Genomic DNA, 15,823 nt, shown 5'->3' with positions numbered 1-15,823 from the left:
GAGACATCAGAGGCATCACAGTATCTATGTCTGAACTTTTGAAATACAGAAAGTATTCCTTCTCAGTCATAGCTAAATAAACTACAGTCAAATCATGATCTCTCTCTAACCCAATAACATCAGTTGTTCTTGAAATTTATGAAGGTGGTTCACTGTTCATACTGTCAAACTGATGTAATTTATATCCATCCGCACATTTATGTGAGGGGAGGTAGGAACACACAAAAGTTCAAAAGGCCTCAAGTATCAAAATGCTCCCCTTTCAATCATTACTAAAAAGGACAGTGAAACAGTTTAAAAGCTTTAACAGTACCAATGCCAGTTATCCACTGTAAGACCAATTACTAGTATTTGCAGAGATGTGGAAGAGAAGAAAAAGGAATACAAGGAGGCTCTTCAAAAACCTACTTTTCTCCTCCATGTGGTAACATTTACCTTACCCAGAATACTTCATTTCTAACACTCCTAGTCACCCAATGTGTGGGATTTTTTCCTCAAAACAAGCAATTATCCACAACATCTGCTGGGTGTCCTACAATTTAACTGATTGATTAAGGTTAAGGGCTCAGTCCCATGAGACCAACACTCCCCTCAACCTGAGATGCCAACTGCAAGCAGGTCCCCAGGTTACCTACAACTTCTGTATGAGTTGGCTACAAATCGGAGGTTCCATGACTTCAGCCTCTTTGGATTCAATTAATTTGCTCAAGTGGCTCACTTAAAATACAATCAGTTTATTAAAGGATATGATAAGGAATACAGATGAACAGCAGATGAAGAGATATACAGAGGGAAGCCTGGGAAGGTCCCAAGCACAGGAGCTTCTCTCTGTGTGCAGCTGGGGTGCATCACTCTCCCCGTAGGTGAACAACCTGGAAGTTCTTCGAATCCCATACTTTGGGGATCTTTATGGTGGCTTCTTCATGTAGGCATGATCAATCATTAACTAAACTGTCAGCCCTTCTCCCTTTTCAAGAGAATAGCAGATCAATGCTGAAAGTTCCAAGCTTCTAATCATGGCTTGGTCCTTCTCTTCATCCAGGAACCATCCAGGAGTCCCCCAAGAGTCACCTCATCAGAACAAAACACTCCTACTCCCCAGGAAGTTACAAAGGTTTCAGGAGCCCTGTGGCAGGAACCAGGATCAAAGATCAAATATTAGAACAAAAGATGTCTCTAGTATTTTTTGACTTAGGAAATTACAAGGGTTTCAGAAGCTCTGTGCCAGGAACTAGCGGCAGAGACCACTTTGTTGTTCAGTTGCTCAGTCATGTCCAACTCTTTGCAACCTCATGGACTGCAGTACACCAGGCTTCCTTGTCCTTCACTATCTCTTGGAGTTTGCTCAAACTTACATCCATTGAGTTGGTGATGCCATCCAACCATCTCATCTGCTGTCATCCCCTTTTCCTCATGCACTCAATCTTTCCCAGCATCAGGGTCTTTTCCAATGTATTCTCTATTACCTCACAGATTCTCATACTCTTCCCCCCCTTTTAATGCCTAAACTCAAGATTTACCCCCTCTGTGGGGCTACAGAACTCACAGCCTTCTTTACACAACTGGGTTTAACAATAAAAATTAAGCATTTAGCAATGTATCTTTTATCCTCAGGGAGGCAGAAATGGACAGTCATTTGCTAAGATAAGAAAAATCATAATTTTCAACATCAGTTTTATTACTAATAAACATTTCTGATACAGGCTAACAAAAGACTGAACAGTTCTTCCTCTGAGGTAGGAGCTGCAATATGTCAAACACAGAGCACCAAGGACAACAATAATAACATCAGCAAGCTACCTTATTTACTGAGAACTTTATGCCTGAACTTATGGAAGACACTGTTCTAAGCATTTTATTTGTATTTTTCTCATTTTATTTTTACATAACCCTACGAGATTAGTACTATCAGTGTCCTCATTTTATAGATGGAAGACTCTTGTTGCTCAAGAAACTAAGTAACTTGCCAGAAATCACACCATTCAGCTGGGATTTTCAACCAAAGCACTCTTCTCTTCATTGTCATATTACACCAACTGTTCACTCAAAACAATTGCTTCGATGAATACTGCTCGTGTGTGTGTAAATATACATACAATATAGATGACCACATACAAATATACAAACACATATATACACACTCTCTAAACTTCATAGTCATATTGCAAAAATACTTTAGTGATCATCTTTTCAGTCTCTGATTTTATCACCACAGATCCACCACCAGAGAATGTGTTAGTCATATAAATTATGCTCAACCATAAATTGCTTTAAAACGGTTGACAAAAATAAGGCAGTTAATTGCACTATTACAAAACTACATACAAATCCTGTAACTAGAAAGAAAGAATTCAGAAAGAAAGAATTTTGATTTCAAGACCAAATTCAAACCATGATTGATCACTATTAAACCAACCTTTGGTTTTGTTTATCTACGTTTTTATTTAGTTTTCACTAAAACAACGACCTTGAAATTTTCAGGAAAAAAAGATACAATAAATATTTGATTAATGACACAGACTATCACTGAAGATACTAGGCTAAGAGTTTGATTATAAGACTCAGAGGAATTTTTCAGCTTCCAGGTACATAAAGATCATCTATTTCATGCTTAATATTAAAGAGAAATTTAAACGGGAAGAACAACAAAACAGGTATTCCAGAACCAATGTAGGTCAAAGGTTTCTGTGTTGAGGAGATTATTTTTAATAATGTGTTACAATTAAATCACCAAATAATTTAAAAGTAACTGCAACATAAATATAACCATAAATAAAACAAGAAAAGTATCATAAAAGTACAGTAATACAACATCAACTTACCAATTCAATTCCCTGTGGAAATGGTGTATCATCCCAGTCCTTCTGTGGAAATCTCTGGATTATTTTCCCCAGACCTGCTCCTGACCCTATTAATAAAATCAGAGTGCATTAAGTTACAGGTACTTAAAAATCTGAATACTCATTTTATTAATAGTTATTTCTAAATGAATACTTTTTGAATAAATTTATATACTGATTAAACATTTTCATGTTTTAAAGGGTATAAAACTATCTTCTAAACACAATACTGAAAAGATAGGTAATTCCCATCCTACAGACTCTCAAAAGAGTGACACAAAAATACTACGAAAAACAGGCACGTGAAATCAAGTCTCCACATCATGGGAGTAACTACCCTTTATTTCCAGTAAGGAAAGCCATCTTCTGATCAGTATCTCAAGTTGAAATTTAAAACCTTTACCATGCAGACAAAGTAATCTTAAATGACAAATGAAATGGCACTGTTAGCACTAAGCTTCAGTTATGGGTTCTAAGCACCATGCAGGGTTAAAGAAAGATTTTTCAGAGTGGCCTGGAAATTAGACAATTGCCTAAACAGGGTTTCTCCATATTAGAACTACTGACATTCTGGGCCAGATAATACCTCTTTGGGTTTGAAGGCAGTGGGAGGGGAGCTATCCTGTGCATTATAGTACACTATAGTATGTTTAGTAACATCCTTAGCTTTAACGCACTAAAAGTTAATAACACCACATCTAATACCCCTAAGTTGTTACAACCAAAAATGTCTCCAAATCACTGCCAAATATGCTCGGGGTCGGGGAGGAGGGCAAAAATGTCCCTGGTTGAAAAGCACTCATCTATATCATTCAGTTCAGTTGCTCAGTGGTGTCCAACTCTTTGCGACGTTGGGACAGCAGCACGCCAGTCTTCCCTGTCCATCACCAACTCCTGGAGCTTGCTCAAACTCATGTCCATCGAGTCAGTTATGCCATCCAACCATCTCATCCTAGTCGTCTCCTTCTCCTCCCACCTTCAATCTTTCCCAGCATCAGGGTCTTTTCAAATGAGTCAGTTCTTTGCATCAGGGGGCCAAAGGTTGGAAAGCTTCAGCATTGGTCCTTCTAATGAATATTCAGGACTGATTTCCTTTATGATGGACTGGTTGGATCTCCCTGTAGTCCAAGGGACACTCAAGAGTCTTCTCCAACACCACAGTTCAAAAGCATCAATTCTTCGGCGCTCAGCTTTCTTCATCATCCAACTCTCACATCCATACATGACTACTGGAAAAACCATAGCCTTGACTAAACAGAACTTTGTTGGAAAAGTAATGTCTCTGCTTTTTAATATGCTGTCTAGGTTAGTCATAACTTTTCTTCCAAGGAGCAAGCATCTTTTAATTTCATGGCTTCAGTCACCATCTGCAGTGATTTGGGAGCCCAAAAAAATAAAGTCTGTCACTGTTTCCCCATCTATTTGCCATGAAGTGATGGGACCAGATGCCATGATCTTAGTTTTCTGAATGTTGAGTTTTAAGTCAACTTTTTCACTCTCTTTCACTTTCATCAAGAGGCTCTTTAGTTCTTCATTTTCTGCCATAAGGATGGTGTCTTCTGGGTATCTGAGGTTATTAATATTTCTCCAGCAATCTTGATTCCAACTTGTGCTTCATGCAGCCCAGCATTTTGCATGCTATACTCTGCATATAAGTTAAATAAACAGGATGACAATATACAACCTTGACATATTCCTTTCCCTATGTGGAATCAGTCTGTTGTTTCATGTCCAGTTCTAACTGTTGCTTCCTGACCTGCATACAGATTTCTCAGGAGGCAGGTCAGGTGCTCTGGTATTCCCATCTCTTTCAGAATTTTCCAGAGTTTATTGTGATCCGCACAGTCAAAGGCTTTGGCATAGTCAATAAAGCAGAAGTAGATGTTTTTCTGGAACTCTCTTGCTTTTTCAATGATCCAGCGGATGTTGGCAATTTGACCTCTGGTTCCTCTGCCTTTCTCAATCCAGCTTGAACATCTGGAAGTTCACAGTTCATGTAGTGTTGAAGCCTGGCTTGGAGAATTTTGAGCAGTACTTTGCTAGCATGTGAGATGAGTGCAATTGTGCAGTAGTTTGAGCATTCTTTGGCATTGCCTTTCTTTGGGATTGGAATGAAAACTGACTTTTTCCAGTCCTGTGGCCACTGCTGAGTTTTCCAAATTTGCTGCCATAATGAGTGCAGCACTTTCACAGTATCATCTTCCAGGATTTGAAATAGCCCAACTGGAATTCCATCACCTCCACTAGCTCTGTTTGTAGTGATGCTTCCTAAGACCCACTTGACTTTGCATTCCAGGATGTCTGGCTCTAGGTGAGTGATCACACCATCGTGGTTATCTGGGTCATGGAGATCTTTTTTGTACAGTTCTTCTATGTATTGTCACCATCTCTTCTTAGTATCTTCTGCTTCTGTTAGGTCCATACCATTTCTGTCTTTTATTGTGCCCATCTTTGCATGAAATGTTCCCTTGGTATCACTAGTTTTCTTGAAGAGATCTCTAGTCTTTCCCATTCTATTTTTTCCCTATTTTTTTGAACTGATCACTGAGGAAGGCTTTCTAATCTCTCCTTGCTATTTTTTGGAACTCTGCATTCAAATGGGTATATCTTTCCTTTTCTCTTTGCCTTTGGCTTCTCTTATTTTCTCAGTTATTTGTAAGGCCTCCTCAGACAGCCATTTTGCCTTTTTGCATTTCTTTTTCTTGAGGATGATTTTGATCACTGCTTCCTGTACAATGTCACGATCCTCTGTCCACAGTTCTTCAGGCACTCTGTCATATCTAATCCCTTGATAGAGTCTATATCATTACTCTATCATTCAGTTCAGTTCAGTCGCTCAGTCGTGTCCGACTCTTTGCAACCCCATGAATCGCAACATGCCAGGCCCCCCTGTCCATCACCAACTCCTGGAGTTCACTCAGACTCGTGTCCATCAAGTCAGTCATGCCATCCAGCCATCTCATCCCCGGCCGTCCCCTTCTCCTCCTGCCCCTAATCCCTCCTAGCATCAGAGTCTTTTCCAATGAGTCAACTCTTCGCATGAGGTGGCCAAAGTACTGGAGTTTCAGCTTTAGCATCATTCCTTCCAAAGAAATCCCAGGGTTGATCTCCTTCAGAATGAACTGGTTGGATCTCCTTGCAGTCCAAGGGACATTTAAGAGTCTTCTCCAACACCACAGTTCAAAAGCATCAATTCTTCAGCACTCAGCCTTCTTCACAGTCCAACTCTCACATCCATACATGAACACAGGAAAAACCATAGCCTTGACTAGACAGACCTTAGTTGGCAAAGTAATGTCCCTGCTTTTTAATATGCTGTCTAGGTTGGTCATAATTTTCCTGCCAAGGAGTAAGCATCTTTTAATTTCATGGCTGCAGTCACCATCTGCAGTGATTTTGGAGCCCAAAAAAATAGTCTGACACTGTTTCCACTGTTTCTCCATCTATTTCCCATGGAGTGACGGGACCGGATGCCACGATCTTCGTTTTCTGAATGTTGAGCTTTAAGCCAACTTTTTCACTCTCCTCTTTTACTTTCATCAAGAGGCTTTTAAGTTCCTCTTCACTTTCTGCCATAAGGGTGGTGTTCTCTGCATATCTGAGGTTATTGATATTTCTCCCAGCAATCTTGATTTCACCTTGTGTTTCTTCCAGTCTAGCGTTTCTCATATGTACTCTGCATAGAAGTTAGATAAACAGGGTGACAATATACAGCCTTGATGTACTCCTTTTCCTACTTGGAACCAATCTGTTGTTCCATGTCCAGTTCTAACTGTTGCTTCCTGGCCTGCATACAGATTTCTCAAGAGGCAGGTTAGGTGGTCTGGTATTCCCATCTCTTGAAGAATTTTCCACAGTTTATTGTGATCCACACAGTCAAAGGCTTTGGCATAGTCTATTACAAAATTACCCTGTGACACTAAAGACCAGATCAATTCAAAATTGATCTTTGGGGATATAATCTGTGAGCAATTTGGATTAGAGAGTACATGCTGGGTCTAAATTGCTTTTTGCTGTACTTTGTGCTTATATATTCCACATGTTGTTCCCACTCACTCTGAAGTAAAAGCAACAGCATTCTGATTATTTGTGCATCTAACTTAAGGAAACCTTAACACCTGATTCAATTTTTCAGAAAGAAATCATCCACTATTATCTCTCATCCTCATCCCTGTGAACTGAACTTCCCCTTGGCCCTCACTTAGACTTCAATCACTTTATGACCAAATTCTTACCTTTAAAAGATAAATGGAAAGTTAAATTCACCTTATTGACCAACTCAGAATTGTTCTAAAATTGAGGTCACATTTGATAAAGGCAAAATAAAAACATTCTCAAAAATGAACAACTGCTGCAGTATAGTAACTCTTCATATACCAACCATTATAGGGAAACAAAGGATTTCAGTAAGAGTAAACTAAAAGTGATTCATTATAGACACTCAGCTTCCAAAATCCACCTCAAGTATCACCAGTTCTTACATTCATAGCAAACTTAATTCAATAAATTACTAGACACTGGAGACATACAATGAAAAAGACATGGCCCCTATCTCAAGGAATTAAGAGAACAGAAACCATAAAAATGAACTGATAATTTCAGTATATCACAGTAAGTACAATGACATAAGTAGCAGAGAAATCATGGAAATTTTTACAGAAATGACAGACAGCTTCTTGTTCTTTCAGAACCATCTTTATATACCCAAGTACCTAGCATAATGAACGCCTGGCACTTAGTTCATACTGAGCTAAATGTTTATTTCAATAGATTTGTTAATACTGATGGAAATTGTTTTAAACTTATATCTCCTCTCACTTTTTAAAAAGTGATATGAATATTATATATCTCATCATATTTAATCAGGTGTTCCTATATTGCTTTCAATTCTGAAAGTCATAACTCATGTACTTCAGGCTCAGGAAATATTTTATCACATCAATTTTTACTAATCATAAAAATAATAAATGTCAGCTGCAGAAAAAAATTTAATGTATAAAAATATAAAGAAGAAATCATCTATTATCCCACACCCGAAGACAATTACTGCTAATGTTTGGATTTTATCCTAGGCTTTTCTCATACATGTATTTTTTTCATCAGAATCAAGATAATACTAAACTTAAGTTTATATATTGATTTATTATTAATGTCTTCTAACATGCCTTTGACCATTATTTATATTTCCTATTTTCTCTATTATAAATAATGCTATGAAAGCACCTTTCTATACAAATCTTTATCCTTGTCTCACTTTTGCCCAGAAGAAATCTTAGGTATACAACTAATGGATCAAAGAATATGAAAATTTTAAAAACTCACACAGTCAAAGGGCCAGTGAGAAAGATATAATATTTTACACCCTGTGTATAAGAATGAGACTATTATTTTCACTTGTTTAGTTAATGCCAATTTGAGAAGTAAAAAGCTCCTTGTAAACAAGAACATAACTTTCTAAAGGTCTCTAGGAGCCATATACTTAATTTATTGATTTCATAATGATATGCAGTCTTTCAATAACATGAAAGCTTAGTGTGAAATGCTGATGTAACATTTGTAAGCACACAGAGAATATGATTCATGAGTGATATAACTTCCTTATATGATGCTATTTGTAAATGGAAATTAGGTTATAAAAAGGCAAAAATAAAAATGGTAACATGGTATTTCACAAATAAAATGTGGAAGGAGCTACAGTAACTTGGTTTCGAATATCAAATATGCAAATTGATGCAGCTAACTTTTGAGAAACTTAGGAGAATATCCTATGGAAGTAAACGAACATTGTCTGATGCTTCTTTTTGGATTTTAAGAGTTTAAACTGAATGTTTAAATTTATTTTCCAAGTTTATATTATTTACCTAAAACTATTCTTACAGGAAGCACTGGCTGTATTTAAGAATGCTGATAAGATGACATTTTATGTTTAGGAGCAAGCCATATTGCGGGAAGACTGTTTGAGAGTCAAATGTCCACCTGTGGGCTGATTCTTGTGTCCAGAGGTGAAGTCAATCAGAATGGCTGTGGAATGCAGCTCCGATTTGCACTATGTATTAAATGGGCATGGGTAACTGGGTAGGGAGAGAGACACTTCTCAAAAGAAATCGGGTCACTTCTTAGGAAAGACAGGTGCTAGGCTGACAAATTGTGATTGTTCAGTGCATTGCATACAGCTAAATAGAAAAAAAAAAAAAGAGGAGGCAGTTATTAGTCAAGGCCTTACTGATTTTCTTTCCAGCCCCTACTCTACCACTGCATCATAAAGTCAGGAAATACAATGACCAAATGTGGAGCTCATACATAAAAAGGGGGACTCTTAGCAGGAATACCAACACATTTGGAAATAGCTTTCTTTAAAAAAAGAGCAAATGCTAGACAAACCGCCCCACACAAATTTTAGAAGGGTGAGGAAATACTGGCGTGATCAGGCACACTTTTCCCTTCTTTATGTGTGGTAATCCACCTTCCCCTGGGTGGGTAATCCACTTACCCGGCCCACCACAAGGATTATCAAGTGACCTAGGATGATCCAACCATTCACCCTGCCAAAGTGACTGTTCAAGCCTTACCAGATGACTGCAGGAAAGTCAAACAGTATTCTCAGGGAGTGCTAAGTAGCATGCCGTAGGTGTGGAATAGCTAACAGTATGAGGAAGATGTTCATTTGCAGAAGAAATGAAGTCAGTAAGGGTTAATTAACTGAAGAAATGCAATACTTTGCTCTATATGAAACAGGATGCTTGATATTTGTTGATCATATCAACTGACAGGAATCAATCATTTTAGTATCATGCATATGTTTAAAGTATACACATATAAAATACATACTGCTTGGCTTAACACAGGCTCTGAATTTGGAGAAATGCTACTCTAATGCATAATTTTAAAAATCTTCTCTATGTTTGTCTACACAACTAGATCAGTGGTTATCTATATTAGAGTTGCTTTCTGAAGTCCATCTGCCCATATCACATTCTATCAAAAATGGCACCAGTTCAATGAAGGGCAGCAGTCATGTTCAGAAGCACACAATCCTCTCTCTCTTACCAACCACAGAGCAATTATAAAATCATTAATTTGACTAGTACATTTACTTCTACTTGTATATTTCACCTCACTAGAATGGAAACAGTGATTTTGACTTGCTATGTTTACTGATGTATCCCAGGCATTTAGAACAATAACTAGTATATATTAGATATTTAATAAAATACTTGTTGAGTCAATGAATGGGACTATTAGGTGGGCAAGGGCAAGCAACTGGCAAGCAACTTATGACCAGAGTGACCTACAAAAGGTACCTTAGACAAACCTGGCTCCTCTGCTGGGAAATTCTGAATAGAAGAAATGAGAGACTAAAGCAGCTAAAAAGATGTATCAAGACCTGTGCAACCACAGGGGGTCATGTGTAAAGCCAGTTACAGAAGAGCAGAAGCCCAGGCCAAGACTTGCCAGTACAGTTGCCAGTACAGCACAGGTTGGCAGTACAGATATAGGAGGCAGCAGAAATGATGCAAGAGAAAGACTGGGTAGCTGTCTAAGTTCGACCTCCAGTAAACCGGTAGCACTGGAGCGTCTGTCATCAACCTTTAGAAGTATTGTAACAATATTCCTTCTTCTTAGACTAGACTAGGTCTATGATTCCTTGTCACAAAACAGGCCAAACAATAATACACTGTAAAAGGCATCTATGATAGATCAAGCCCTTTCAAACTGGTAAAGGGTCTGGAAAATTTTACGTAAAAGAAGATTTAGTCAGAAAAGTGTTTTTAACAGTGCTTAAAAATTAAGAAGCACATATGAGAACTTTCTCCAAATGTGTAAAGAGCTATTAAATGGAAGAAGATACAGTGGAACAAACTAGAGCCAAAAGCTATAATTCAGAGGCGATGTTATTGAATCAATATAAACGAAGAACCTTGTGAGAATGAGAACTATCAAAAATGACAGCATGAACTGCCACAGAAACTACAAGGGCTTTCTAGGTGGCTCAGAGCTAAAGAACCCACCTGTCAATGCAGGAGATGCAGGCTCAATCAGGAAGATCCCCTAGAGAAGGTAATGGCCACCCACTCCAGTAGCATTCCCTGGGAAATCCCATGGACAGAGGAGCCTGGTGGGCTACAGTCCACGGGGTCACAAAATAGTCAGACACGACTGAGCAACTAAGCAACAACAACAAATGGTGTATCCCCCCCAAAAAATCTTAAAAGCAGACATTCTTTCATGGTTTAAAAACCAATTTATTAAGTCTGTTCTCTATACCTGTGAGTTTGTTTCTATTTCACTTATGAGGCAGGATGGGAATAGGGGGTTGAGAGGTAAGAACTACGATGTATAAAATGGATAGGCCACAGGATGCGCTATACAGCACAGGAAAATAGTCACTGCTTTGGAGTCATTTCAAATGGAGAGTAACCTATAAAAAATGCTGAGTCAGGTACAGTGCTCTGTACCTGAAATCAAAATGATGCAAATCAACTATACTTCAATTTCTAAAATGCAATTCGAGTTTTCTAAAAGTGCATGATGCATATACATGGTAACCTCTTTTCACGATGACTTTGTTTCTCGTATGATTTTTATACTCAGCAAACTTTATACTCAGTCTACATTTAATACTGCAGACATTAATGAATAATTATGGAAATTAAAGTATGGACTTTCTCACTAACACATTTCAAATATATAAATCAAATAACGGACTGAATTTATTAATATGTGCATGCAAAAGCAGAAGTCTCTCATTCTATTAACACAGAAGGGTATTTGTCCTTCTCTGTCTGGCATATTTCAGCTAGAGTAATGCTGGGGGGGAAATAGGGAGATGTTAGTAAGGGTACAAACTTTCAACTATAAGATGAATAAGTTCTGAGGATCTAATGTAAAACATGGTGACAACACTATAGTTGACAACATTATATTGCAAAATTGAAATTTGCTAACAGTAGAACTTGTACTCACCTAAAAAAAAGACAAACATGTGAAATGATGGATGAATTAATTAACTAGATGGGGGAATCCTTTCACAATGCATATGTATATCAAATCACCATGATGTATTCTTTACATATCTTAAATTTTGCTTGTCAATTTTACCTCAATAAATAGTTGGGAAAAAATAGTGAAAAGCCAAAAAGAAAATTAAATGAATGGTACTAACAGAAACCTTTAAATAGTAATTATTATACAAATGAAACAGCAGCCTTTATCACTGACCTTTGAAATAATTTTAAAAGTAAATGAATAGATGATGCAGAACAATACATCAGCTAAAATGTCCTCATACTTCCATCACAGATTGCCCATCCCTTGGTTCCTAACTGATCGTCATCTCTCCCAAGGAGGACAAGAACAGTCTGCACATAGATTTGTCTTTAGACACAAAGAAGACAAGTTCTGATAAAGGAAGATGGCAGGCACAGTGTATCTAACCTCTGATAAGTATAGTGGAAACAACCTGGGCTTGGAGGCTAGTCAGACTTAAGTTCAAATTCAGGCTTTACTATTTCACCTACTCTCTAGAAATCTGTTTTCTCAACCTCAAAATATGGTTAATATAATCCCCATCATAAAAAGCTGCCATTAAGAATGAGATCACACACTTAGCAGCAAAGAATCTACCACAAAAGACAGGCTTGAGACAAGAAAAGTTAGATCAAGTTAAGACTTACTCTTTTACTTAAAGAATATACTTTAAAGGAGTTCCCACTGTTCATATTATCTCAGGGCTTCCCAGATGGCCCAAGTGGTAAAGAATACGCCTGCCAATGCAGGAGACTTGGGTTCAATTCCTGGATTGGCAAGTTCCCCTCAGGAGGAAATGGCAACCCACTCCAGTATTTTTGACTTGAAAATTCTATGAACATAGAGCCTGGCAGGCTACAGTCCATTGCATCATAAGAGCCGGACACAACTTAGTGACTGAGCCACAGACACATCCAAAGAGTATTGAGAAATCAATGGCACCCTAAAGGCAGCCTTTAGCTGACATTTGTTTTCAGTTCAGTTCAGTTCAGTCGCTCAGTCGTGTCCGACTCTTTGCGACTCCATGAATCGCAGCACGCCAGACCTCCCTGTCCATCACCAACTCCTGGAGTTCACTCAGATTCACGACCACCAAGTCAGTGATGCCATCCAGCCATCTCATCCTCGGTCGTCCCCTTCTCCTCCTGCCCCCAATCCCTCCCAGCATCAGAGTCTTTTCCAATGAGTCAACTCTTCGCATGAGGTGGCCAAAGTATTGGAGTTTCAGCTTTAGCATTTGTTTTACTCTGTCCCAATCAAGACTTATATTAGTTACATAGTTGAAAACATAAGACATCCTCTTCAAATCTGTAAAAAGTAAAAATCTGAAGAAGATGGAGGTAGCATTAACGTAGCTTACCAATTTTGCTGAATTCCCATATAAAAGATAGCATCAAAACAGCACAATTGAACTGGCATAAAGACCAACGTAACAGGGACTTTCCTGGTGGTCCAGTGGTTAGGAATCTGCCTTCCAATGCAGGGCACACAGGTTTGATCCCTGGTCGGGGAACTAAAATCAAACATGCCACAGGGCAGCTAAGCCCACACACCTCAACTACTGAGCCTGTGAGCGCTAAAGCCTGTGCTCCACAACAAAAGAAGGCCACATCCCACTACTAGAAAAGCCCCTGTAAGCAGTAATGATTACACCAAAATGAAGACCCTGTGCAGCAAAAAAAAAAAAAAAAAAAAAAGACCTATGTAACAGAATAGAGAATCCAAAAACAAACCTTCATGTATATGGTCAAATGATCTTTAAGAAAAGTGCCAAGGTTACACAACGGGGAAGGACAGTTTCTTCAACAAAATGTACTGGGAAAACTATTTATCTGCATGTAAAAGAATACGAAGGGATCCATGCCTTACAACACATACAAAAATTAACTCAAAATGGATTAAAGGCCTAAACCATACCTGAACTACAAAATTCCTAGAAGAAAACAAAATGGAAAAGGTTGATGTTATTGGATTTGGTAATGATTTCTTACAAACAACATAAAAATACAGGCAACAAAAAGTAAAAACAGCAAAATGGGACTGCATCAAACTTAAAGATTTATGCACAGCAAAGGAAATTAAAACACAGTAAAATGCAACCTCTACTTTCAACCCAGATATCTGACAAGGAGTAATTATCCACAATGTATAAAGTGCTCCAACAACACAACGACAATAAATATCCAATTTAAAAATAGGCAAAGAACTTACATAGACATTTCTGCAAAGAGGACATACAAACAGCCAACAAGCATATGATAAGATGATCAATATCACTAAGCATTATGGAAATGCAAATTAAAACCACACAGATTAGGATGGCAACCATCTTTTTTTTTTTTAACTTTTTATTTTTACTTTATTTTACTTTATAATACTGTATTGGTTTTGCCATACATTGACATGAATCCACCACGGGTGTACATGCGATCCCAAACATGAACCCCCCTCCCACCTCCCTCCCCACAACAACCCTCCGGGTCATCTCCATGCACCAGCCCCAAGCATGCTGTATCCTGCATCGGACATAGACTGGTGATTCGATTCTTACATGATACTATACATGTTTCAATGCCATTCTCCCAAATCATCCCACCCTCGCCCTCTCCCTCTGAGTCCAAAAGTCCGCTATACACATCTGTGTCTTTTTTGCTGTCTTGCATACAGGGTCGTCATTGCCATCTTTCTAAATACCATATATATGTGTTAGTATACTGTATTGGTGTTTTTCTTTCTGGCTTACTTCACTCTGTATAATCGGCTCCAGTTTCATCCATCTCATCAGAACTGATTCAAATGAATTCTTTTTAACGGCTGAGTAATACTCCATTGTGTATATGTACCACTGCTTTCTTATCCATTCATCTGCTGATGGACATCTAGGTTGTTTCCATGTCCTGGCTATTATAAACAGTGCTGCGATGAACATTGGGGTACATGTGTCTCTTTCAATTCTGGTTTCCTCGCTGTGTGTGCCCAGCAGTGGGATTGCTGGGTCATATGGCAGTTCTATTTGCAATTTTTTAAGGAATCTCCACACTGTTCTCCATAGTGGTTGTACTAGTTTGCATTCCCACCAACAGTGTAGGAGGGTTCCCTTTTCTCCACACCCTCTCCAGCATTTATTGCTTGCAGATTTTTGGATCGCAGACATTCTGACTGGTGTGAAGTGGTACCTCATTGTGGTTTTGATTTGCATTTCTCTAATAATGAGTGATGTTGAGCATCTTTTCATGTGTTTGTTAGCCATCCGTATGTCTTCTTTGGAGAAATGTCTATTTAGTTCTTTGGCCCATTTTTTGATTGGGTCGTTTATTTTTCTGGAATTGAGTTGCATAAGTTGCTTGTATATTTTTGAGATTAGTTGTTTGTCAGCTGTTTCATTTGCTATTATTTTCTCCCATTCAGAAGGCTGTCTTTTCACCTTGCGTATATTTTCCTTTGTTGTGCAGAAGCTTTTAATTTTAATTAGATCCCATTTGTTTATTTTTGCTTTTATTTCCAGAATTCTGGGAGGTGGATCATAGAGGATTCTGCTGTGATTTATGTCGGAGAGTGTTTTGCCTATGTTCTCCTCTAGGAGTTTTATAGTTTCTGGTCTTACATTTAGATCTTTAATCCATTTTGAGTTTATTTTCGTGTGCGGTGTTAGAAAGTGATCTAGTTTCATTCTTTTACAAGTGGTTGACCAGTTTTCCCAGCACCACTTGTTAAAGAGATTGTCTTTACTCCATTGTATATTCTTGGGATGGCAACTATCAAAACCCAGAAAACAACACATGTTAGAGAGGACGCAGAGAAACTGGGACTATTGTGGACTGTTGTCTACAATGTAAAATGGTACAGCCCCTAGAGAAAACAGTATGGAGGTTCCTCAAAGAACTAAAAAAGAAACTATCATATAATACAAAAATCCCATTTCTGGGTATATATTCAAAAAAAACTGAAAACAGAAC

At 38.2% G+C, this 15,823-nt stretch overlaps 1 protein-coding gene across 3 annotated transcripts in view; it reads right to left on the bottom strand.

The window, feature by feature from the left end:
- The window catches only part of SBF2 (SET binding factor 2), a 499,999-nt gene that overhangs the window by 397,519 nt on the left and 86,657 nt on the right, over positions 1-15,823 (bottom strand). For all 3 annotated transcript variants that reach the window (XM_068989002.1, XM_068989003.1, XM_068989004.1), the window contains exon 2: positions 2,823-2,908. In XM_068989002.1, coding sequence (XP_068845103.1) covers positions 2,823-2,908 — 86 coding nt within the window. The remainder of the gene's footprint in view (positions 1-2,822; positions 2,909-15,823) is intronic.

Source organism: Capricornis sumatraensis, chromosome 16 (genome assembly GCF_032405125.1).
Source record: "Capricornis sumatraensis isolate serow.1 chromosome 16, serow.2, whole genome shotgun sequence".
Classification (NCBI taxonomy): Eukaryota; Metazoa; Chordata; class Mammalia; order Artiodactyla; family Bovidae; genus Capricornis; species Capricornis sumatraensis.
The sequence above is the reverse complement of the archived record's forward strand: the minus strand, read 5'-3'. Positions and strand labels throughout refer to the sequence as shown.